At 40.6% G+C, this 23,397-nt stretch overlaps 3 protein-coding genes across 3 annotated transcripts in view; 2 read left to right on the forward strand and 1 right to left on the reverse strand.

Annotated features, from left to right (window-relative positions):
• LOC124479268 (zinc finger protein 658B-like) overlaps positions 1-18,585 on the forward strand; it is a 375,953-nt gene extending 357,368 nt beyond the window's left edge. The window contains exon 3 of the mRNA XM_047037945.1: positions 17,769-18,585. Coding sequence (XP_046893901.1) covers positions 17,769-18,392 — 624 coding nt within the window. The 3' untranslated portion in view covers positions 18,393-18,585. The remainder of the gene's footprint in view (positions 1-17,768) is intronic.
• Positions 5,803-12,152, forward strand: LOC124479299 (interferon-induced protein with tetratricopeptide repeats 5-like). Its single transcript, XM_047037997.1, has 4 exons — positions 5,803-7,195; positions 8,651-8,681; positions 8,824-9,085; positions 10,750-12,152. The coding sequence occupies exons 3-4, from the start codon at positions 9,063-9,065 to the stop codon at positions 12,032-12,034; spliced, it is 1,308 nt and encodes a 435-aa protein (XP_046893953.1). The 5' UTR covers positions 5,803-7,195; positions 8,651-8,681; positions 8,824-9,062; the 3' UTR covers positions 12,035-12,152.
• LOC124479354 (ladderlectin-like) lies at positions 13,366-16,063 on the reverse strand. Its single transcript, XM_047038084.1, has 4 exons — positions 15,919-16,063; positions 15,499-15,633; positions 14,795-14,906; positions 13,366-14,655 (listed from the first exon to the last, which is right to left on the reverse strand). Exons 1-4 carry the CDS (start codon positions 16,024-16,026, stop codon positions 14,585-14,587), a joined length of 426 nt encoding a protein of 141 aa, XP_046894040.1. The 5' UTR covers positions 16,027-16,063; the 3' UTR covers positions 13,366-14,584.
• Positions 18,586-23,397: the final 4,812 nt, after the last annotated feature.

A 23,397-nucleotide genomic window follows, 5' to 3' on the forward strand; every position in this document is an offset into this window, starting at 1 on the left:
GAATGGTATCACACATGGCATGTCCCAGCTAGCAGCCTTAACAATTCAATGTACAAATACAAGCATCTCAATCCAACTTATTTACTGTCTTATCTTCTAGTGCTGACTATATCTACAATCTTCAAACAGCTTTCCAAGACCATGTTTGCAATCTCATAATTCTCACATATTGGCCACAAATGACTTTGTGATAAATGACAAACACATAAGTAATGAATACCCCATGTCTTCAACATGGAATCATTGTTTCTGACATGAATAATCAACTCTACTTTAATTGATGGTTGATCAATTATACTCATTATGATTGTAAGATATGTCAGATGACATCATGATATCATGATGCTCCTGAACCACATAAAAGCAGACCTGCAGAGGCTAACAAGGAGGTCCTTTGCACTGACCCCTGCAACCCAACTACTGAAGTGTTAAAGTTGTATGCCACTGGCAGTTTTCTGGAGGTTATTGGAGATGGACACGGGCTCTCAAGGCCTCAGTTTCAAGATCCGTGCAGGCTGTCACAACTGCATTACTTTGCCACATCCCAGACCACATCCAATTCCCCACAACCAGAGGGGACAAGTCTGCGGTGCAGGACTTACATTATGACTTACTATACTTTTATGATTTTTGTATTTGTAGTAGTTTTCACTCCCTCCTGGCCCCTTCACCCTGTGTGACTTCCCAGTCAACCCTGTGGATCCTTTCCATTTCCTGGGCGCCACCATCTCCTAAAATCAGGCTCGGCTCTGCCACCAGCCTCTTCATCCACCGGGCTTGGCGTGCTACCAGCCCTATAATTCTAATAAACATCTTCAATGTTCAATTGTTGTTGTGTTATTGTACTGGTAAAAGCTAGCGTTAATGCATTTCTAGTTACTATTCCACATTACAACAGCCATATTTCAATTTTATAGTATTTTGAATAAGATTGACATAGTTTTTGAAATACCTTCATTGCATGCGCCAAACCCAACAAATCAAATTATTTTGTGTAACCTAAATTTACTTGACAATAAACCGGATTCAGATATGTTTTTGGCACTTAAACTTGTATGGCTTAACAAATATCCAAGTTCCATCATACCTGGTGTAAAAAGAGAACCAAAATAATCTTATTTTCCATCGGAAGTAACTTTCAGCAAGTGTAGTTTTCACTTTCACTTTAATGTAGTTTTCATGGTCGGCCTACGTGTGTCTCTACTGAGTCTCTGTGCTACGATGCACTTAGCGATCTACGACTGGTCTGGAGCTCTTGTTAATCTACGACGATTTTCAAGTGCCTCTTTAGCTACGATGGTTTCGGGAAACGGCTTCTGCGTTTTTTGAAAAACGGACACATGGAAACGCCCTCGTCTCCGTGAAACGCCCTCTACGAACTCTAAATCAGCCCTCGGAGAGCCTCGGAGAGCTTGACGTGCACCTCCTGAATTTTCTAACTATCCGTTGTAATTTCGGAGAGCTACGGAGACCCCCTTTGCTGTGATTAGTCAGTATTAAGAACCGCTTGCATCAGGGGCGGGGCTGCCGTAATTAACAGGACGAACAGAATCCTTTGACCGCCATTGCTGTAAGTTTTTACAATTCATATTTCAGCTGAACAGTACATGTAAATCAGCATCTGAATTCAAATTTGACGAGAAATGGGCAGTGTAGTTGCTGAAAATGTGCATATTTTATTGATGAAATGGCTAGTTTGTAAATTTGCTCTGACTTCTCGGTAACCTAGGTAAATAAACACTCGACGATGTCTTACAAAAAACCGTTGCGCCACCTACTCTTCTGGCGGTGAATAGTTTTCAGCACCCACAGCCTGCGGAGAACCATAAACCCAGTCTATCCGTCCGTATCCGTCCGTATCCGTGCGCCCGCCCATCCGTAAACGGAGACGCAGAAGCATATTTCGGCCTTAAGATACATCGTACGATGGACTCTATGATCAATTTAGGCTTACGATGCATTCGGGAAATGCAGCCCTGGCTGTTACTTTGACATGAGAGTAATCAAACCACCACACAATGAATATATAGCAAAATGCATAAACACATACAGTAACAACTAAAGATGTGATGTACACACAAACACATACGTAGGCACACATATAGCCTTCTGTGTCTTGGACTTACCTTTTAATCAAATTAAATATTTAAAGTACAATTATCTCAGAGACATTTACTGCAGTAGCAAAAATAATCTGGTGCTGGGACAGAAAAGGAACCGTTTTACTTGGTAATTTCAGGAATTATTACTCCATTCTAAGATGAGCACGTTACATTAATGGAACTTCAACACATTTAGCAATACAATACACAATAACCAAGTTAATAATAGGTGTAGTTGAGCTTTTTTATCTTTCTATAAATATTAAATATTGGGTTTTGTAGTGAGGAAGGCTCAGAGGTTGATTCAGTTTATCTGGAAGAAGATGGTGCAGCTTTCCCGTTGACACATAATCTTATTGACTTGAAGGTGTACAGGCTGCATGCTTGTGGCTAATGACAACTTTGTAACTATAAAACTTGGATGGTGGATTGCGCATGCTGGGAGACCAGCGAGCAGTGAGTTGCAGTAGTCCAACCGATCACGCCACATATTGACCCTTACTTATCAACGTATGACTAGCAATGCAACTGTTAGTTACGAAATTAGATGTGAGAGCCATCAAGTAGAGACTCCGCCCAGCAACTCCAGGTTTTAGTATATGAGAGGTGGGGGCAGGGTGACACCCAGCCTTACACTACAGTCAGTCAATTCCCATGTCTCCACCTTACAGAGTTCAATGCTGCCATAAACAGCCTTCAGTGAAAAAGTGTTACATTGTCAGTACATAATAGGGTTGACTACCAGCAGAGGGTGTATTCATGTGATAGCTTACTGCATCAAATCAGTTCCAAACTTGTTCCTTGCAAACTTGTCCTGCAGTCGGAGGTTGACCATGACACTGATAGTGCACATGGTTAGATGTAGTTTATCTCACAGTAAAGGGTAATTGGTTCCAAATTCATTTCACTAGTAGATTGAAACCTATTTTACAAAACTACAATGTACAGTATTTGGCTACCCTTTAAAACCTTCCTAAATCAACTGTGAATTTATGGCTAGTCAGAATGTTTGGTTAGTACAATTTGATCCAGAAAAGCAGTAATAAACTGGTGTGTGTAAAATAATTGTACCATCACATCAAGTCAAAACACTCTGAGTTGTCTGATAACATTCCTTAGTGTCTGACACCATGGGTCCTGCTCTACTGGTTTACATTTAGTCATTTAGCAGACGCTCTTATCCAGAGCGACTTACAGTAAGTACAGGGACATTCCCCCAGAGGCAAGAAGGGTGAAGTGTCTTGCCCAAGGAAACAACGCCAATTTGGCGGGGCGGTGAATCGATCCGGCAACCTTCTGGGGCCGGTTTTTCAAAAGTAATCTGATCGGATTACGGCTATCGGATTGGATCAAATCTTGAAAATGGGTATTTCAAAAGAAAAAAAGGATTCAGAAATTGGATTGGATCACGTAATTTAATCTTGTTGTTGATCCGGACCAAACCTTGAGTTTGGGTTTTTCAAAACCTTTTGGTAGGATCGGGATCATTTTGATCCCAAAAATCAGGATTAAACTGATCCCAGCAGGAGGTTGGATTCATGGAGGATATCAGGTAACTAAACTTGGTTAGTTAATTAATACAACATTTATATCATGCATTTTACAGTATTTCTATTTATTTATCAATTTCACTTGAATTGTTCAACAGGAAGTACATAAAGTAGGTAGGCTATGTAGGCTAGCAACCTTTCAGTACAGAAAACTATAAATTATAAATATTTCGGCCCCAGAAAATAATCCCCCAAACAGCCGTCAATATTGAACTCAAATAATAAATTCTGTCTTTGTTTATTAAACATTAACCACACTGACACAATCATCAGTCATGGACTTATCAAAAATAGTGTCTAACAATTGCATCTCTTATTGGTCGTCCAGTCGAGCCCTCATTCTGACAGAATGCCGGAGGTTGGTCAGTGTCTCCAATGGGCTCAGGTGCATAAGGGACGTCATCACAGAGAGGGACTTTGCACCTGGTCGCGATGTTGTGTAGGACAATGCAAGCAAGTATTATGTTGCATGCTTTCTGTGGTTCCACTCTCAAGTAGTTAAGGCATGCAAAGCGCCTCTTCAGAACTCCAATTAAGCGCTCAATGGTGCATCTTGTTTTGCAATGAGCAGTGTTGAAGCGTGCCTGCTCGGGCGTGTGTTTAGCCAGAAAAGGGGTCATCAGCCATGGTAGAAGAGGGTAGGCACTGTCTCCTAATATGATACCATTTGGTCGGTTGGTTTGGAGTTCTCTATATAGAGCGCTCTCCCTCAGGATGCGCGCATCATGGACAGATCCAGGCCACTTCACAACATAGTTTGTGATGAGGAGCTCAGCGTTGCCCACAAGTTGAACATTAATGCTGTGTCTCCCCTTTCGGTTTACAAACTCCCACTCATTCTCATGAGGTGCTTGTATGTGCACATAGGTGCAGTCGTTTGCTCCAATAATATTGGGCATATTCCCCAAAAGAAAAAAATTCAGTTTGGCCTGGATGATCTGGTAGAAGGCCCATGAGGGTAAATCTCTGTGGGATTTTGGGGGTGACATAAAATAAAGGATCTTGCTTGAAAGCGATTTGCAGTCTGGAACTAGGAGTCTAGGACTGCAAAACCTTTCATTAGGATTATACCCAAGTTTAGGTATCTTAATCTATGATGTTCATCATAAATATCTCTTGACTACTGACTATTACCATAGAACGTCTGCTGCAGAAACCCATATTAATTACTCGAACCCATACTGTCACAGTAAGTACATCTAAAATGTTATGATGATTTAACAAATTCATTAATCAGGCTGGCCAATGCAGTTGAAACACTTTTCAGAACATCACAAACAGCAGATTTTTCCACAACCATGTATGAGTGGACTGCCTGTTTCCAAGACATGGACAATGTTCAAGTTCAAGTCTTTTATTTGATTCTGTCAAATAAAATACTTTTATTGGAGGGGGGATGGTTATATTGTTTGTCTGCTGTTCCGTTCAGTCCTATTTTCTGTTTAAATAAAGCATATTGGAGTGACCCCACACTATTCTACCTGTTGTTCTTTACATAGCTAAATTGTGATCAGATCAGAGTAATCCAATCCCACATTGCTTTGAAAAACCATCATAAAAATCAAATGGATTACGTGATCCTGGATAGCAGAAAAAGAGATTTCCAAATCTGGATCAATTTTTGAAAAACCGGCCCCTGATTACTAGCCGACTCCCTCACCGCTCAGCCATCGGACTCCCGGTTTAGGGAAGATCTGTAGGATCTAAAAGAGACTTTCTACAAACAGTCATGTCAAGTAAGTCATTAGGCACTATTTCAGAAACACAGACTAAACACAAAACCTCTGGAGACTTCGAAAGGGGACGAAAATCCAGGTGAGATTATTTACATTGTAGCATATTCCAAAACATAGACAATGACTTTTCCACAATCTTAACATAGTCACTAATACTGTTACTGTACACAGTATGTATTGTTACAAAAATGACTAGTGTGATAGTACTGAACATGGTCATTATTGGATATTGCTTTTGAGTTTCAACTAGAAGTGTGCTCAGAGCCTGCAAAGAAAACCATGTTTTGAAATATTTAAACGTACCCATTCATAGCTAGGTTAGAACAATTAGACATAGTGGCACAAACAAATGTTTGTGCCACTATGTTAATGTTAATGAGTATTAACAGTTAAACTGTTCCTACAAATTGCTTTTATGAACAAAAGCCCTAGTACATATATATTGTATATTTCAGATTCCAAACATGCTTTCAGAAAGAGCTTTCTATGAAAAGAACTTGCTCAAAACTTCATTTTGAAGAATAGATTTATTGGTTCCACGTTTCTATCATGGTACTCAATGTATAGTACCGTACCAATGGTTTCACTTATTATGGTATGAATGCAGCACCGGTATACTGATGGCTGCTGACATAAATCCAGTGTTAAAATATCTAATTGCTTCAGAGCCCGGAAATAGTCTATGCTTGAAGATTGTTTTGGCGTGACTAATGTATTTTGTCATTGGGGTTTTCCACAAACAAATAAATAAATGATCTTGGATGAATGCACCCAAACAGAACCCTGTTTTATTGTTCATGAGAGTGTGTACCTGTTGGGAGCACTGATGTTTCTGGGGCTAACCTGCTACTGTTACAAGCAGACTTTAAGACACCCCAGCTGTGTGGACTACTGGCTTATATGAGGTTTTGTATCCCAATAGTAGGCAAGGAAATGAGATGAGAAACTAAAAAAGAGCTTTTAAGAAATAAGCTCCAGTGGTTAGACTGAAATTGCCAGTGAATACTTGTGAGGGGACACCTCTACCAGTTCTTAAAATATGTGTACAATTGATTAAGTTCTAATTTAGTTAGACAGACTACAAAGTATTGTGCAAAGTAGTGTACAGTGTGTAGTGTACAAAGTAGCTGTTAAAGATAACCTCCTCAGAAATACCCTCATCCCTCAATCATTCATCCTCTAAACTGAATTGACTATCATACACTGTTCTCTTATATAGTCTACTCTCAGGTTCTACATCCATCTGTTGAATTCACTCAAAGATCATAATAGGGGGTAGGACTCAGGAGATTACCTTGAAATGAGAGTGTATAATTGAAACTGCTTTAGTTACACATTTGTTACCGTAAAACAGTATCTGACTATTGTATGCAAAACTAAGAGAAGACATAATGCCTCAATGATATCTGGGAATTTTGAAGAGATACTAAAGAGAACCGTGGCAGCGTTATCAAAACTATAAAGTATATCTTACCAGAAGAAACAGACAACTTCAGTTATAAATACATGTGATTAAGTGGTATGAATGGTAAAGAACCCTTTGTGTCACATTCCCTTTGTGCCGTTTAAAATGTTTGAGTACTGGTGTGCTTCCTGTTGATTTTTTCTGTGTTATTAAAGAACCACAACGGGGAGATCAAAGATCATGGACGGATGCACGTGATAGATGCTTTCCTGCTTGCAACAAAAACTGCATGCATTAGCCTGCTACCTTCACAGGAATGGGTTAACTGAAAGAGTTTAAACCTTTACTTTCACTTCCTTGTTATCTGCTGACATAAAATGGCGGAGTCTCCCGAACCTCTTGGTGAGTAATCTAAACAAAACAATTTGAAATCTGAGAAATATTTGTAAACTGGCATGTTTATAGACTAACGTTTTTATAAAAACTTGAAAGGGGCGATTGATTGCAAAACAAAAACTCTAGATGTTCTATTTGAAAGAACTGGAGAAAGGCAGGACCTAGATACAGGATACATTAGCATTGCTAGTAACTGTTACTAGTAACACCCAGACTTTAGGCATGTAAACTGGTTTAGCTTGCTAACGCAAGCGCATAGGTACAGTAGCTAGAATGTGTGATAATTTAGCCTAGTTTATTGGCAATGGGGCTAACTTTGTTTCATGTTCCGGACTGTGTTTCATTCAAATAAATAAACTGTGTTTGGTAAATCTACAATCCACGATGCATGTTTGTCCAGGTCTTTGTCATGTTATTTTTCAGCAAGATATCTAGAGCTAGCAAACTGAAACCGAGTACAATCACGATATGTTTTGGTTGCTAAACTGTAGCCTAACGTTCTACCCACCTCGATCAAAGTCAATCCAGTTTGCTTCAACAACGGAAGTGGAAACAAGTAATGTGTTCCTTTCAAATGATATGTAGTCAATCTGTTAAAAACAGCGTTGTGTAGACACAATAGATTTATTTGCGCGTTTTTTTTTCAAGTCTCCGCCTTTGGTGTTTCAGTGAGTGCTGATGTTGGCCGTGTTGCGTTTTTGCTCCCCAGTTTCACTCGTTGAAAACCAACCAATCAGCATGCAGCTTATCTAAATATTAATGAGCATACCATAAAAGGAGAAAAGCTAGTGTTTTATCCGGGGAACATTTCAGAGGATCTATTAGGGGGCATAGAACAGCACCCGGGCCATTTTCAACCCAACCAATGTTACATACCCTATTCGGAGACCTTAAGGAACAGTGTGAAATGCCCCAAAAAAACAGTAAATCGCCCCTTTAATTCCCAATCACACACCCATACTTATTGATGACATAGACTCCCTTGTCTCATGGTGCAACATAACCTATACAATTTCTGTTTAGGTGTTAGTTTTTTTCTGTATATGTCCTCAGTTTATATTTAAGACGGAAATTTATTTTTAGTTTTAACTTTATCATGCCCTATATACAGTGTATTCAGAATGTAGGGTGAAGTCAGGTAATTTGGGACACTTTTTGAGTTACTTTTAGAACTTCAATTTTAGAATTGATCTCTGCTATATTTCTATAACAAAAAGTTACGGCAAATAAAAAACTTTTGAAACCTTGAACCTTCAAACACACTGAGAATCCCTACTGTACTCTCAAATACAGGACCCATCCATAACATTTTATAGGATACGTTTATGCTACACAAACAGTGCGGATGCAACAACATCAACAAGTCCCTGTGCAAAGCTTATTTAGGCCAAATGATAATATTTAAGGATTAACACCTGTTTTATTTACACTTGTCTATTCTTTTGATATTTTCTGTTTCAGAAAGTAGGAGACAGAAGTGTATAAGCAATAAGTAAGTTTAGAGAGTAAGTTTACAGATGTTTACATTTAATCTGTCATTATGTAATTATTTCATATTTTGATGTAAATATTCACAGATTTTATTAATTTCCCCCCTTCCCACCACAATATATGGCTTCTTTCGCTTTGGGAAGACGATCTGAAAGCTCTCCAGTGTCATTTCACATGGGGCATAGACAAGTCTGACATAAAAAATACAAAAGCCATCTCTGAAGAACTCTTTAATCATTTAGAGCTCTGCCACGCCACATACCGTGGCACATACTTTAACATTCTGGCATACTTGAGCCACTTGGAAGGAGACCGCCGTACCGCGTTACGATGTCTTCGCAAAGCAAAAACTGCACTGAAGGGACAGGAGGATGACCTCAATATGCTGGTGACATATGGGAACTACAGTGCCCTCCAAAAGTATTGGAACAGTGAGGCGAATTCCTTTATTTTTGCTGTAGACTGAAAAACATTTGGGCTTGACATCAAATAATGAACGTGAGACCAGAGATCAACGTTTCAGCTTTTATTTCCAGGTATTTACATCAGGATCTGATGCACAACTAAGAAAATATCACATTTTGTTTGAATCCACCCATTTGTCATGTGATCAAAAGTATTGGAACAGATATACTTAAAACATATTCAAGTGAATAAGACTTAATATTTAGTTGCAAATCCTTTGCTTTCAATAACTGCAGCAAGTCTGTGACCCATTGACGTCACCAAACTTTTGCATTCTTCCTTTTTGATGCTTTCCCAGGCTTTCACTGCAGCCTCTTTCAGTTGTTGTTTGTTTTGTGGGGTTCCTCCCTTCAGTCTCCTCTTAAGCAGGTAAAATGCATGCTCTATAGGGTTTAAGTCTGGAGATTGACTTGGCCAGTCTAATACCTTCCATTTCTTGCCCCTGATGAACTCCTTTGTTGTTTTGGCAGTGTGTTTTGGGTCGTTATCTTGCTGCATGATGAAGGCTCTGCCAATCAGTTTGGTTGCATCTTTCCTTAAATTGGCAGACAAAATGTTTCTGTAGACTTCCGAGGTCATTTTGCTGCTGCCATCATGTGTTACATCCTCAATGAAGATTAATGAGCCCGTCCCAGAAGAAGCCATGCAAGCCCAAGCCATGACATTACCTCCACCGTGTTTCACAGATGAGCTTGTGTGTTTGGGATCATGAGCAGTTCCTTTCTTTCTCCAAACTTTAGCCTTTCCATCACTTTGGTAAAAGTTAATCTTTGTCTCATCAGTCCATAAAACTTTGTCCCAGAATTGTTGAGGTTCATCTCTGTACTTTTTGGCAATTTCCAGCCTGGCCTTCCTATTCTTCTTGCTAATGAGTGGTTTGCATCTTCTGGTGTAGCCCTTGTACTTTTGTTCATGAAGTCTTCTGCGAACAGTAGATAGTGATACCTTCACTCCTGCCATCTGGAGGTTGTTGCTGATCTCACTAACAGTTGTTTTAGGGTCTTTCTTTACAGCTCTCACAATGTTTCTGTCATCAACTGCTGATGTTTTCCTTGGTCTACCTGTTCGACGTCTGTTACTTAGTACACCAGTAGTTTTCTTCTTCTTCAGGACATTCCAAATGGTTGTACTGGCTATGGCCAATGTTTCTGCAATGGCTCTGATTGATTTTCCATCTTCTCTAAGACTCACAATTGCTTGTTTTTCACCCAAAGACAGCGCTCTGGTTTTCATGTTGTTTTCACCTCTGGATACAGTCTGCATAGACAAAACCTATCTTACCCAATCTGAACCTGAGTGTAGACATTCAGTGGTATTTATTGATTGAATAATGTATGTAATAGGACACACCTGGGCAACAAAACACACCTGTCAGTCACATGTTCCAATACTTTTGCTCACGTGACAAATGGGTGGGTTCGAACAAAAAGGTGATATTTTCTAATTTGTGCATCAGATCCTGATGTAAATACCTGGAAATAAAAGCTGAAACGTTGATCTCTGGTTTCACATTCATCGTTTGATGTCAAGCCCAAATGTTTTCAGTCTACAGCAAAAATAAAGGAATTGGCCTCACTGTTCCAATACTTTTGGAGGGCACTGTATGCCTGGATTGCCTACCACGCTGGGAATGTGGATCAAGTGGAACGCTATCTACAAAAGATGCGTGCCATCCTCAAAGGTCATCCCAAGAGAGCCTGCAAACTTCCCACCATTTGTGGAGAAAGGGGTTGGACTTTTCTTAGGTTGGGGCTCTCCATCTTCTTAGCCAAAGAGAGTTTTGAGGAGGCCCTTAAGAGGGAACCACAGAGTGTGTCTTTCAATGTGGGCTATGCTGTGGTGCTGTACAGACTAGATGTTAGGTTAAAGGGCAAGGTACAGGGAGAAGAGGAGACCAGCAAGGTAACCAGTCAGCTAAGGAAGGCCCTGGTCCTGGAGCCTGGAAATGTGGAGGTTATGGCCCTCTTAGCCCTAAAACTGCAAAGCCAGGACAAGGACAGACAGGAAGCCATGGCTCTTGTCAAGCAGGTCCTGAGCCTGTCCCCAGATTCTCTTCTGGTTACCAACCATTTAACCAAGTTCTTCAAAATGGAGGGATCCATTAAGGAGTCTTTGGATGTTCTGAGGACGGCTCTGGAGGTCACTCCCACATCCTTCTTTCTGCACTACCAGACAGGCCTGTGCCACCAGTGGCTGCTGTTCCAGATGCTGGAGAAGAGGAGGCAGCGTGCGAGGATGGAGCAGGTCGCGTCGGAAAGCATGCTTGACACCGAAACTGCAGAGAGCATACATCACTTCTCAAGAGCTGTGGAGCTACAGCCTTCCAACATCTCGGCTCGTGTGAAGCTGGCAGAGACCTACGGTCAAAACCTGCAGATGGAAGAGGCTACTAAGATCTTCATGTCCCTGAAGAAGGACCAGAGCCTGGGGGAGTTTGAGCGGCAGCATGTGCTATGCTCCTATGGGTGTTTCTTGATGTATCAAATCAGGAGCCGGAGCGCAGCTGTCACACAGTTGAAAGCAGCCTATCAAATTCCAGTTCATACAGGTGAAAAACATAGGGCAGAAAGAAAGTTGAGGCTGATAGCTGAATGGTGGAGCACACAGCATTCCAAAGAAGCCAATGAGATACTGACCTTTCTGCATGACCAGGACAAACAGGAGCAGGAGAGACAAAGAGAGGAGGACAACGAGGAGAAATCAAGAGTGGAGCAGAGGAGTATGAAGGAGAGCAGGAGGCAGAAGAGGGAGATACAGAAAGAGAAGAAGAAAGAAAGGAAAAAGCAGAAGGTGGCGATGAATAAAGAGAAAGAGAATCAAAGGAAGGAGGACAAGCAAATGCTGCAGGAGAAAATTAGTGATGGCCTGGCAACCATTTTTGAGTTTTAGATTGAACATTTGCCCATGTTGTTTGCCAATCTGAGATGGACATAATTTTTTACTTTACCTCTAATTTTTTTTTTACTGAATGTGACTAGTTGATTTTGACTAGTTGAAGACAAACATATAATACTTGCATAACTAGAGAGTACAATTTCAGGTAAATTGTGACATGTGCTTGCATCGGTTGCAGTTGGGGACGTTTTTTTTTTTTTTTTCATTATATCTCCTCCAATTATTGTTTAAACTAATATCAAACATCCAAACATTTGGAGAATTTTCATTGGTGTACTTAATTTTACAACTGATATTTCTGTATATTTTAAATATGTATGCATATGTAAGGCTGGGTGTCATCCTGCCCTCACCTCTCAAATGCTAAAACCTGGAGTTGCTGGACGGAGTGTCTACTTGATGGCTCTCACACCTCATTGAGTAACTTACTGTAGCATTGCTAGTCATATGTTGATAAGTAAGGGTCAAGAAGTGGTCTGATTGGTTGTTCTTGTGTATAAAGGGAATTGTGAAGCATTGTCCTGTGGATTCTTGATCTCCTGAGACCTTCTCCTCAGCTCTGGCTTGTCCTACTAATTTTCCTTCCTCACATCTTGCTTTCTAGCACTAGACAGAGTCTAGAGATAAAGTAGAGTCTAGTACATAGAGTCAAATAACTGTAATTCCATTGGTATTGGAATTATTTGGTTTATGCTAATACCTGTTCAGTTTCCCATCTTCCTTTAAACCATAGGGAAATGTGTTTAGGTTGTAGGGCTCTATTGGCAGAGACCTGAATTATACAGCTCCTTTGTCACTGGTCACTCAGACACTCGTCTGGGACAGTCGAGTCAGATTTGCACAAAATCACTGTATGTTAAAATGACAATCCCACCTCTGGAGAGCTGGTCTCAACAGTTGAAGAGGAAGGTGACCCGAGGAAGACTGAGAGTATCATTAAAAGTTGTGTTCATGTAAATATAGTTCAAAACAGCTTTTAATGTAATGTTTGATATGATTTTGTTTCTTATTTTATGTATTACATTCTAGTAATACTTTTAATGTTGTAACATACTTACAGGGTTTACAGAGTTAGTGCATGCAGTAGTCCAACATGTGTTTTATATTCCCTTGTTTTGCAAAGGCATCACAATTGGTCTACTGCAGCTTTGAGTAAAGGCAGCAGAGTAGATAACCTTTCTTTCATATGGCTGGTGTCCCTATTTTAGCATGCAGGTTTGGTGTATATATGTATATTGCAAAGCTATACCAATGACTACATTGTAGTTACAACTGGCCCTTTGAGGGGAACCTTAATGCTGATGTGGCCCTCTGTGAAAATGAGTTTGACACCCCTGCCCTACTGTAAGTGACTCAGAGGCCTTAAGTCAGGGGTGTCAAACTTATTTTCACCAAGGGCCACATTGGCATTATGGTTACCCTCGAAGGGCCAGTTGTAACTACGATGTTTACGATGTAAAACATTTTTTTAGCTGTAGCTTTGGTAAACATAATCTGCTGCGATTGCAGTCCGCCTTTAAATTCTTAGACAATCTGCTGTTTTTCTTGAAGGCTACATTTGAAATGTTCTCCATGTTTGGTGTCAAAAGGCAGACGGAGATTGTACTCTATAACGACTGACATCGCCTCATAACACAAAATATATACAGTTTTTTCTCCTTGAAGCACAAACATGTATTCGCTCTCCCATCTTTCTTGAAATTGCCTTCCATCCAGGGCCGGATGCAGCCTGCATTGACAGGGGGTGCAGTGAACATTTCATGATTACGGAAAGGGATCGTTTTATTTTTTATATTGATAACATTTTTGAGACTGCTTATCGATCTTATTATCTGATTTCTGGCTACTAACAGATTGCTGGCATAGCAACTCAGCCCTTACCGCAAGGTTTAGCCAGTGGGAGAGATGGCCAACTTTTTTTTACCTCAAATTAAGTCAGTCTTACTGTATATGCAACAGGCTAAGTTAGACTAGTCTAACCTGACAACTTAAGACAGTTTAAGGCTAAGACTAGTCTTAATCGAAGTTCATGCAACCGGCCCTAGAGTGGACAGCTGCTGATTCTCAATAAGTGTGGAAGGATCGCTATGGAGACGGAAAAAGCATCTTTTGTTGGTTTCAGCACTTTTATTGAATCACTCAGGTCACATTGAAACCTGTAAATTACCGTGTGATTCATATTCCATTACATTACATGTTACTCATTTAGCAGAGCCCTTTATCCAAAGCGACATACAAATCAGGCATGTAGAAAGTACATCAAATAATGAAGCATAAGAAGTGCATAGTTCAAACAGTGTTTTGGTGGTTGGAGTCAAGGAACAGTCTGTATTTACCAGGCAGAGTAAATACAGGCAGAAAAAACATTTTCTATTTTGTTTAAGGAAGAATGCTATTACATGTATCACAAAGATGGAAAAACACAAATGCATTCATACTCTGATCAGTACAATTGACCCCTCAATTATAACATCCTTGTGTGGCTATAACATACTTGAGTTAGCTTAGTCCAAGAATGTAACCTTCGAGGAGTTAGTTCCAGAATTAACAAAGCTTTAAAGAGCAGATGAACCGGTAGTGATTTCCACATGGTACATCATTCCAGCGATATTCACCTGAGGAATACAAGAAGACAGTTATTTGTGTATGTGAGAGAGAGAAGGACAAACAAAAAGAGAGACAGAAAAAGATATAGAGAGAACTCGGGTGTGTGTGTAAGAGACAGAGAGAGAGAAATAATACAATGTGCTCTACCTCCAAAGTTCATCATCATACAATGCTCCCTGTTTCTCACATTATTGGGCTCCCCTCTGTGCCAGTTCTGGTATTCAAACCTGGACCCATCACTCCAGAACCATGCCTGGTTCTGAGGGGAATGAAGAAGAGTTTTAATGTCAAGGAAACGTGCTGTAGAAACGATGTTAGGAACAGGTCAGGATAACCCAGGTATAGCTCAGTGGTAATAGCATAGGATTGCAGGTTAAGTGATTGCAGGTTCAAGTCTGCCCTTGGACAAAAACGTCCACTAAATTAATACTTTCAAATTATTTGTTGACGGTCAAAGATGCTTAGTTAACTATCAACCCATGGTAAATTAGTCATTCACACAAACACTGTCTACCTCCAAGTCATCAGGTGTTTGAACCAGTTGCCTCAAGAGACAAACTTGCTCTACATGCTGCTATTTTGCCCAAAGACAACTTCATCTGACTTGAATCACTTGAGCTCAAGCCACCAATTTGACTCTTTTACTTATTGTTTGTTATGTGTTGTATTTTTCAAACATTTTATACTTTTAGTGCACTGTCAAAGGAGCTACAAAGGAAGCATTTCATGTCAAAATCATCCTGTCTTCTATGCATTTGATAAATAAACTTAGCTTTGATTTACAGGGGATGATCTAAATCAAGTGTCTGTCACTTTGACATTTTCCAGGGTATATCTCTCTTCAGGCTCACCTCAACAGCATCAGAACCTCCAAGCCAAACATATGAGAAGTCACCACTCTCCCTTCTGACCACTTCCTGGAGGAAGTGATACTCCTCAGAGCTGTGCACCGAGGCCAGGTTGGCACTGAAGTGTATACAGTAACGCTACACAGGAAGGAGGGATAGAAAGAAACACAAAAAAGGAATAAGGAATAATCCTAATCCACAAGCATTTTGTTCAGAAACTCACATTCAGGCCCTCATCCTCAAGAGAGCTTAGTGTTCTAGTCGATGAATCATCTGAAAAAACATTCCAGATTTCAGAACCATTTAATTGTTAACAGAACCCTTTAGTTTTTTTTTTGCAGGTAGAAAGGAGTTTATGTACTGAATGTGTGAATTGATCGACAGAGTCCGTCTCTCTGAGAGGAGTGGAGAAAAGATAGGTACCTCGGCTGTAGCCCATGTTCTTTCAGAGTCGACAAACAGGAAACAGCGAGATCCATATCCGGTCCATCCTGAGGGACATCTGCTCCTGCTGTCTCTCCTGTTTGACATCCTGTCCTCTCCTGTCTCCTCCTCCACCCTTAGTCTCTCCTCCTCCTCCAACTCCTCCTCTAGTCTCTCCACCTCCTCATCTTGCACCTGTGTCTCCCCTCCCAACCCCTCCTTCTCTTCCTCCGCCCGCATCTCCTCTGCCACCCCCTCTTCTAGTCTCTGCTCCACCTCCTCCTCTTGCACCTGTGCCTCCTGAATCAACCCCTTCTCCTCCACCTCCACCTCCACCCCTGTCAGCTCCTTCTCTCCATCCGTCTTGAGGGACAGTGTGTGTCCCTCCTGACTCATCTGTCCTGGAGAAGCAGAGAGATGGAGGGTTGTCAGTCAGGTCTATCTACCAGCAGATCAAGCTCTGCATCACATCATTAAGGTTGTCTACGCAATTGATTACGAACAACATGGTAGTTTGTAATGTATTTCTTTCGTCTGCAGGTGCGGTGTGTGTTTGGCGTGTATCCGAGGCTGCAGGCGTGTGTGTATCTGTGTCTGCAAGTGCGGTTTGTGTTTGCGTGTGCATTGTATTGTTGTTTACTATATTCGTGTTTGGAGATTCATGATCAGCTTTTTTTTCATTATCTAATTAAAGTCTTAATTTTGACACCATACTTTCAGAGTCAAGTTCCTCTATGTATACAATGTTTTTATATCATTTTGTGTTGAGCGTAACCTTTTTATTTACATATCAGACTTTTGAAAAGTATACAACAATAATGATTCCGGGTTGATCATTTCTAATTAGCAAAAATAACTACATGGAAATCTCAATGAATACAAAATTTTACATTATAAATTTAGAGCAAGACATTTGCCATTTTAATTACCCCTATTAATACTTTATCATTTGACTTGATACCAACCATGCACTGCATACAAATTAGAGTGTTCTTTACATTCTCTGTGTATTTAACTCCAAAGATGAAATAGATCCTCAGTAGAGCACCAACTCCCACTTAGATGTCCTCTACCTTTGCAATTTCCTTTCCATCCTTGTGTAGTCAAATTTCACATTCAGCACAGAAGAGGTTCCCACTCACGAGCAGCACAGGGGTAGGAGCCTTTGCTATCTATGAAAAGCCCATAACAAATACAGTAACTTAGAAGAATACATCACATTTATGCATTTTCACATCACATTTTCACTGTGGTTTTCAAGCACTCTCCATTTTATTAACCTGAATTACAGAATTAGTCAGTGCATCTGATTGTAAAGTTAGCCTGAACATCAATTATATTATACTACATATTGTGTAGGCTAATATAATTTGTGTAGGCATATCATTTTAAAGTAAACCAAATTACTATAAAAAGGAGTTGTATGCCAAATAAGATTGTCAGAGTGTTTTGTGTTTCTCCAGTAAAACTAAACCTGAGAAAGATACACCTCTCACCAAATGATCAACAATACATATGCAAAGTGGCCCATTATGACAGACAAAATATGTCATTTATTATGTGAAAGTTGCAGATCTCCTAAAGGCCAATCATACTTGATCATGGGTGGAGACTAGACAGAGAAGACTCCTTAAGGCTCCAGAGAGACTACAGAGACTCCACCAGAGAGACTATACAGAGAGAGACTCAACCAGAAACAGCAGTAACCAGACAGAGGATCAACCAGAGAGAAACAAGACTAGATACAGGATCCAGAGAGACCAGACAGAGAACAAAGAGAGTGCTGAGTTATGGAGACACATCACTGTGACACATGTGGGAAGAGCCTTTCCTCATCCAGGAACCTCAAGAAGCACATGAGGATCCACACTGGAGAGAAGCCCTACAGCTGTGACCTCTGTGGTAAAACATTTAGCCGGATTGACACTTTCAGAGCTCATAGCAGGATCCACACTGGAGAGAAGCCCTACAGCTGTGACCTCTGTGGTAAAACATTTAGGTGGGTTGGGCATTTCAAAGCTCATAGCAGGATCCACACTGGAGAGAAGCCCTACAGCTGTGACCTCTGTGGTAAAACATTTAGCCGGATTGACACTTTCAGAGCTCATAGCAGGATCCACACTGGAGAGAAGCCCTACAGCTGTGACCTCTGTGGTAAAACATTTAGCCGGATTGACACTTTCAGAGCTCATAGCAGGATCCACACTGGAGAGAAGCCCTACAGCTGTGACCTCTGTGGTAAAACATTTAGGTGGGTTGGGCATTTCAAAGCTCATAGCAGGATCCACACTGGAGAGAAGCCCTACAGCTGTGACCTCTGTGATAAAAGCTTTAGCCAGGATTGCAATTTCAGAGCTCATAGCAGGATCCACACTGGAGAGAAGCCCTACAGCTGTGACCTCTGTGGTAAAACCTTTAGCCGGGCTGACCATTTCAGAGCTCATAGCAGGATCCACAACAGAGAAAAGATTTAAGCAGCCCACACTGACTATTTATGTCAAACAAATGACATATTGAAGAGTTTCTTGCACAGCTATGATAGAAAAACGAAGGGGGTGAATTAGTCCCAGCAGGCACCACCTGAGAGAACTTCTATAAGACCCACAGTTGGAAGAACTACTGGCCTGCACCTAATTGGACAGCACATGCAGAAGATCAATAACCAGGTCAAACACAGGCAAGAATTATACTTATTTTATTTTGTTGTTTACTATATTATAGTGTTTATAGTTTGATGATAGTGTTTTAATGCTTATCTTATTAAAATCTTCATTTTGACACCATACTTTGAGTCAAGTTCCTCTATGGATACAAGGTTGTACAATGTAATATCACTTTATGTTAAGTTTAGCAATTCAAGTGTTGAGATACACAACTCTACGATCTTCTATTTTAGAGAGAATCATTGAGTGTCACAGCTGTGACACTTGGGAGCACTGAACTCCCAGGGTTTTTTCTATATTTCTTCCATGTTTTCTCAAAATGTGTCTTCCTTGAGGGTTTTTGGTTTGTTAAGGGGCAGTTCTACGGGCTTATGTGAAGCCCTCTGTGACATTGCTCGTAAAAAGGGCTATACAACAGCAACACAACCTGGTGAGGGTCATGCAGGTTGTTCAGGAAACTATATCTGTAATTTAAGGAATACAATACTTTGTAGTTCTGATGAACACAGATAATTGTGTCAATACTAAAGGATTGTTAGGATTTGACCATTAGCACCCTTAAACTTTGGAAAGACCTGTCTGAGGGTATTACATTATATTTCATTCACTGTTCTCTGTCTGGTCTCTCTGGATCCTGTATCTAGTCTCTGGAAGCTAATGCCTGCATTACACACAGTCTACCACTAGATGGAAGCGCTAGTCTGTACAAATGCTCATGGACTCACTGTCAACTCATTGATAATCTCGGTAGCTAATTTTGCTGGCAGGACTACGCTGTTTCACAAAATGTAACTATAATGATTTAAACTAAACTATTTAATGCATTCTGTGTGAAAGCAATGACTAAAGTATCCACAGTTTAGTACACAGACTTGTGTTAAGCGTGTGCTAATAGTTTTGTGATTTCCGCACGAACACATGTGCTAAACCCATTGTAATTTGTTGTTGTTGCTTGCCACACTGCTAATATGTTTTCGATAGGTCACCGATATTGGTACAACAACTCTATTGTTTGCAGTCCCTCAGGCAAGGGCATAAATTGCCACAATGTTTCATTCTCCATCATTCAATGTATTTTTTCTATGCATAAATGAGGCAGTTTATCATCGCAGATTAACATGACCATTGGAATGTATTCCTTCTATGAGGGGGTGGCAGAACATCTATCTTTTATTACCTGATGTCCAGTGTCTTTGGCTCCAGCCCTCACTACACCAGCATAACGGGGCTGAAGGGTGTCGCTGAAAGAAATTGAGGTACGTTTTGTCTTGCCTCACAAAATCATTCACAACTGGAACACTCAATAATTGTCTTTAAAACTGAAAATCATTATTGAGTTGTGTATCTCAACTCTTCAGTTGCCAAACTTTACATATAATTATATTACATTGATTGTACACAACATTGTATCCACAGAGAAACTTAAAATGAAGACTTTAATTAGATAACCAATAAAACGTTCTCATGAAACTATAAAAAGTATAATAAAGTAAACAAGTATAATTATTGCCTGTCTTGCTTGTTCTGGTTCTTGATCTTCTGCTGTCCTTTTATATGCACTATCTGGTGTATTTAGTGACGGACAGTGAATGAAATATAATGTAATGTCCTCAGGCAGGTCTTTCCAAAGCCTAGAGGTGCTAATGGTAAAATCCTTGACAATTCTTCAGTATTGACACAATTGTAGGTGTTTGGGAGAAATTAATATTGATTGCAACTTGATTGCAAATTAATATTGATTGCAACTTAATTTTACTTATGAAATTACAAATGCGTGCTTCAAAACTGAAAGGTGTCAGCCAGATTTTACCAAGATTTTAACCAGTCTGACACAGCTTCCCCTCCATTGTAACAGGGGTAGAGTATCTTCCCTGTGTCCTGTCATGTTGGACTGTAGATCTGGTGTTACTGCTTGTGCTGTCCCAGTAGTTTCAGGCTAGTAGTTCTTCCAGCTGTGAGTCATGCAGAAGTTCTCTCAGGTGCTGACTGCAGGGACAAATTCACCCCTTGGTTTTTCCCATTACCTTTTACAACTAACAAGGGGGTAGACATTTCAGCATAACATGAGGATTACTAGACTATGCTCCTAGAGGAGTACAGTGTGGGAACAGGAAGAAAAAAAACACCTCAGCACATAAGCACATACATTTAACAACATTACAGAAACTCATGATTTGCAATGGGTAGGGGGGTTGGGGAATGGAAGTAAGCCAGCGCAACAAGCAGCCATCTGGTCCTGCAGCCATGATAGGCGCTGGTCACAGACCTGCCTGGCACACTGGGGGAACGAAGCAGGCGAAGGCGTGGGATGGGGGTCGGTGGGTGTGGTGTTATATCTGTAGTAGGTAAAAGTTAGTGTGTGAGTAGGCCTGGGTTGTCGCCTTCGCCTAGGCCACAATCAGTCAGATTCTCAGTTCGCAGATTGTACTGCCATGGAGACAGCCTTGATCATGCCCAGACAGAGGCAACAATCCACAGGTGTCTGTTGGAAGGGGGGAAGAGGATGGACTGCAAGAGAGTCTCGCAGCAGCACTCTCCAGTGGAGTTGTTGGTCCAGCAACGGCCTTGGCCAAGGCCTATGCTGGGTACGGGGCCGAAAGCAGATAAGATTGGGGTTGTTTGGGCGAGTTGCCGCATTCAATTTTCACGTCTACTCATTTTCTTTGTCCAACAAGTCTCTGAGTCGGTCCAACTTCCTTTGCGGAGCCGCGAGCTTCTCCGTGCTGTTATCCAAAGTGCGGTTAAAAGCCACAGTCTGAGCTGCAACAGTTCTGCCCAGCACATCAATCATGTCGGGTAGCCTTAGGGGGCTTTTGACAGCTGTTACCGTTTCATCAGTTTTCCGATAAACCAGGGCAGCGCCCAATCCAATCAGCAGAAAGCCTGTAATCACTGTTCCAAATAGGAAAATTTACTGATCATTGATCTGTTGGGCTAAGATGATTCATATGAAATGTTCCAATAAAGGTGAACATTTTTTGTGAACAGAAAGTCCAGGTTTGGGAAATACTATTTATGTATGTCACTGAGTTCTGTTTATGAAGATGGATGAACAAAGTTAGTCATACCCTTCAGAGAGTCAGGCTTCTTTGTGTGAATGTAAATTCAACATGAAGAATGATAACATGTCTCAATGTCATTTTCTGGTATACATGCCTCTGAAGCCACACACAACCCCTCTTCTAGAACATTTTAAATTGCAGTGTATCACTGCACTTTGTGAAAACGATTTATTTACATCTAGTCATTTAGCAGCAGTCGCGGAGCCATGGGTGGCCAGGTTGGCACTGGACCCCATATCGGACTGGCCACCCCAGGTCCTACACCAGAATTTAATTCACTATCCCTGGCAATTGGACGCTGATTTACATTTAATTTATCTTGTTAAAAGAAGCGTTTATTTTGACATCTGGCAGCGCATTTTTTCAATCGAGGATGTCCCACTGTTCACCAGTCAGTCACAAATCACTATGCCAGCTTCTGATCCAGCGACGGAAGACAAGAGCATCATATTACAGTTATCGTTTTAAGGTTTAGCCTATCGGGTTGATGATTCCTGAACAAAATGTTATGAAAGCTGAGTTGCTGGATCGCAGAGCCATAGAAAAAGTTGCATAGCCTATTTGCAATATGGTTCCATAACAGATTCAGATAAGATAAATGTCTCTCTGCGTTGTTGTACTGTGGTGTAGTTGAATCAACTTAGTTTTTTTTTTCATTTTCATTTATATAGCACACTTTTAAAACAACAAAAGTATCATTTAGCCATTTGAAATCTATTGTGATGACCTGACTATCTATAGGTCAGAAAGAAACAATCGTGCAGGCATAAGATGAAGTTCGGGAACTTTGACTTTTAGTTCTGGTATACATGCCTCTGAGGCCAACACAAAACACTTCTTCTATAACATGTTTAATTGCTGCAACGGGACATGTATATTATGTATTCCACTTGTTACATGAGTGTGGTTGCAGGCATTACCACAGTCTACCACTAGATGACAGCGATAGCCTGTGCTGCACCACTCGGTAGTAAATCAAGGCAACCACAGATTTAGTTTTTGGTCTGATGCTACACAGCAGTCCTATCGTGATGGGTCCGCGATTTAATGTGTGATTATGCAACAGATGCTCATGAAGGCCTACCCACTGACAACTCATTGAGAATATATTCTGTGCTGTGAATTATATTCACTGGCAACACTCACACATCAATTTATATTGTAAATCTACATTGTGATCCTTGCAGGTGCGCCAGCCGCCAGACCGTTCTGTAAATCTGACAACAATACAGATCCTCGATTGCAAATGTTCCTGGCAGGACAACGCCGTCTCACACATTGTAACTATAATAACTTTAGCAAAAATTGCAGTCATTCTGTGTGAAAGCAAGGGGGAAAGTATCCACAGACTTGTGTTAAAAGTTTTGTGATTTCAGTTACAAACAAATGTGCTAAACAAATTGTAATTCTTTGTTGTTGCTTGCCAGTTTGGCTAATCTGTTTTCGATAGGTCACCGATTTCGGTACAACACCTGGTCTATTGTTAGCCGTCTCAGCCAAGGGTAGATATTGCAGAATTCAAGCGACAAACAACTGCCACGGGTCATTTCACTTTATTTTCATTTTAGTTTGACCAAAGACCACAATGTTTTATTCTCCATCATTCAATGTAATTTGCCTAAATGAACCCGATTATCATAGCAGATTAAAATGACCATTCAAAATATGTATTACTTTTATGTGGAGGTGGCATCGCTTATTACCCGATGTCCAGTGTCTTTGGCTCGAGCACTCACGACACCAGCATAACGGGG

This window comes from Hypomesus transpacificus, chromosome 17 (genome assembly GCF_021917145.1).
Source record: "Hypomesus transpacificus isolate Combined female chromosome 17, fHypTra1, whole genome shotgun sequence".
NCBI classification, from domain to species: Eukaryota; Metazoa; Chordata; class Actinopteri; order Osmeriformes; family Osmeridae; genus Hypomesus; species Hypomesus transpacificus.

What these genes read in the sequence shown, in the direction of transcription:
- LOC124479299 (XM_047037997.1), top strand. Translation starts at nt 9,063, where the DNA reads ATGCTGGTGACATATGGGAACTA. An exon ending in CTGGTGACATATGGGAACTA is followed by an intron (nt 9,086 to 10,749) that starts CAGTGCCCTCCA and finishes GAGGGCACTGTA; the next exon opens with TGCCTGGATTGCCTACCACG.
- LOC124479354 (XM_047038084.1), bottom strand. Translation starts at nt 16,026, where the DNA reads ATGTCAAACAGGAGAGACAGCAGGAGCAGATGTCCCTCAGGATGGACC. An exon ending in GAGGTTCTGATGCTGTTGAG is followed by an intron (nt 14,907 to 15,498) that starts GTGAGCCTGAAG and finishes CATTCCCCTCAG; the next exon opens with AACCAGGCATGGTTCTGGAG. An exon ending in TATGATGATGAACTTTGGAG is followed by an intron (nt 14,656 to 14,794) that starts GTAGAGCACATT and finishes TGTATTCCTCAG; the next exon opens with GTGAATATCGCTGGAATGAT.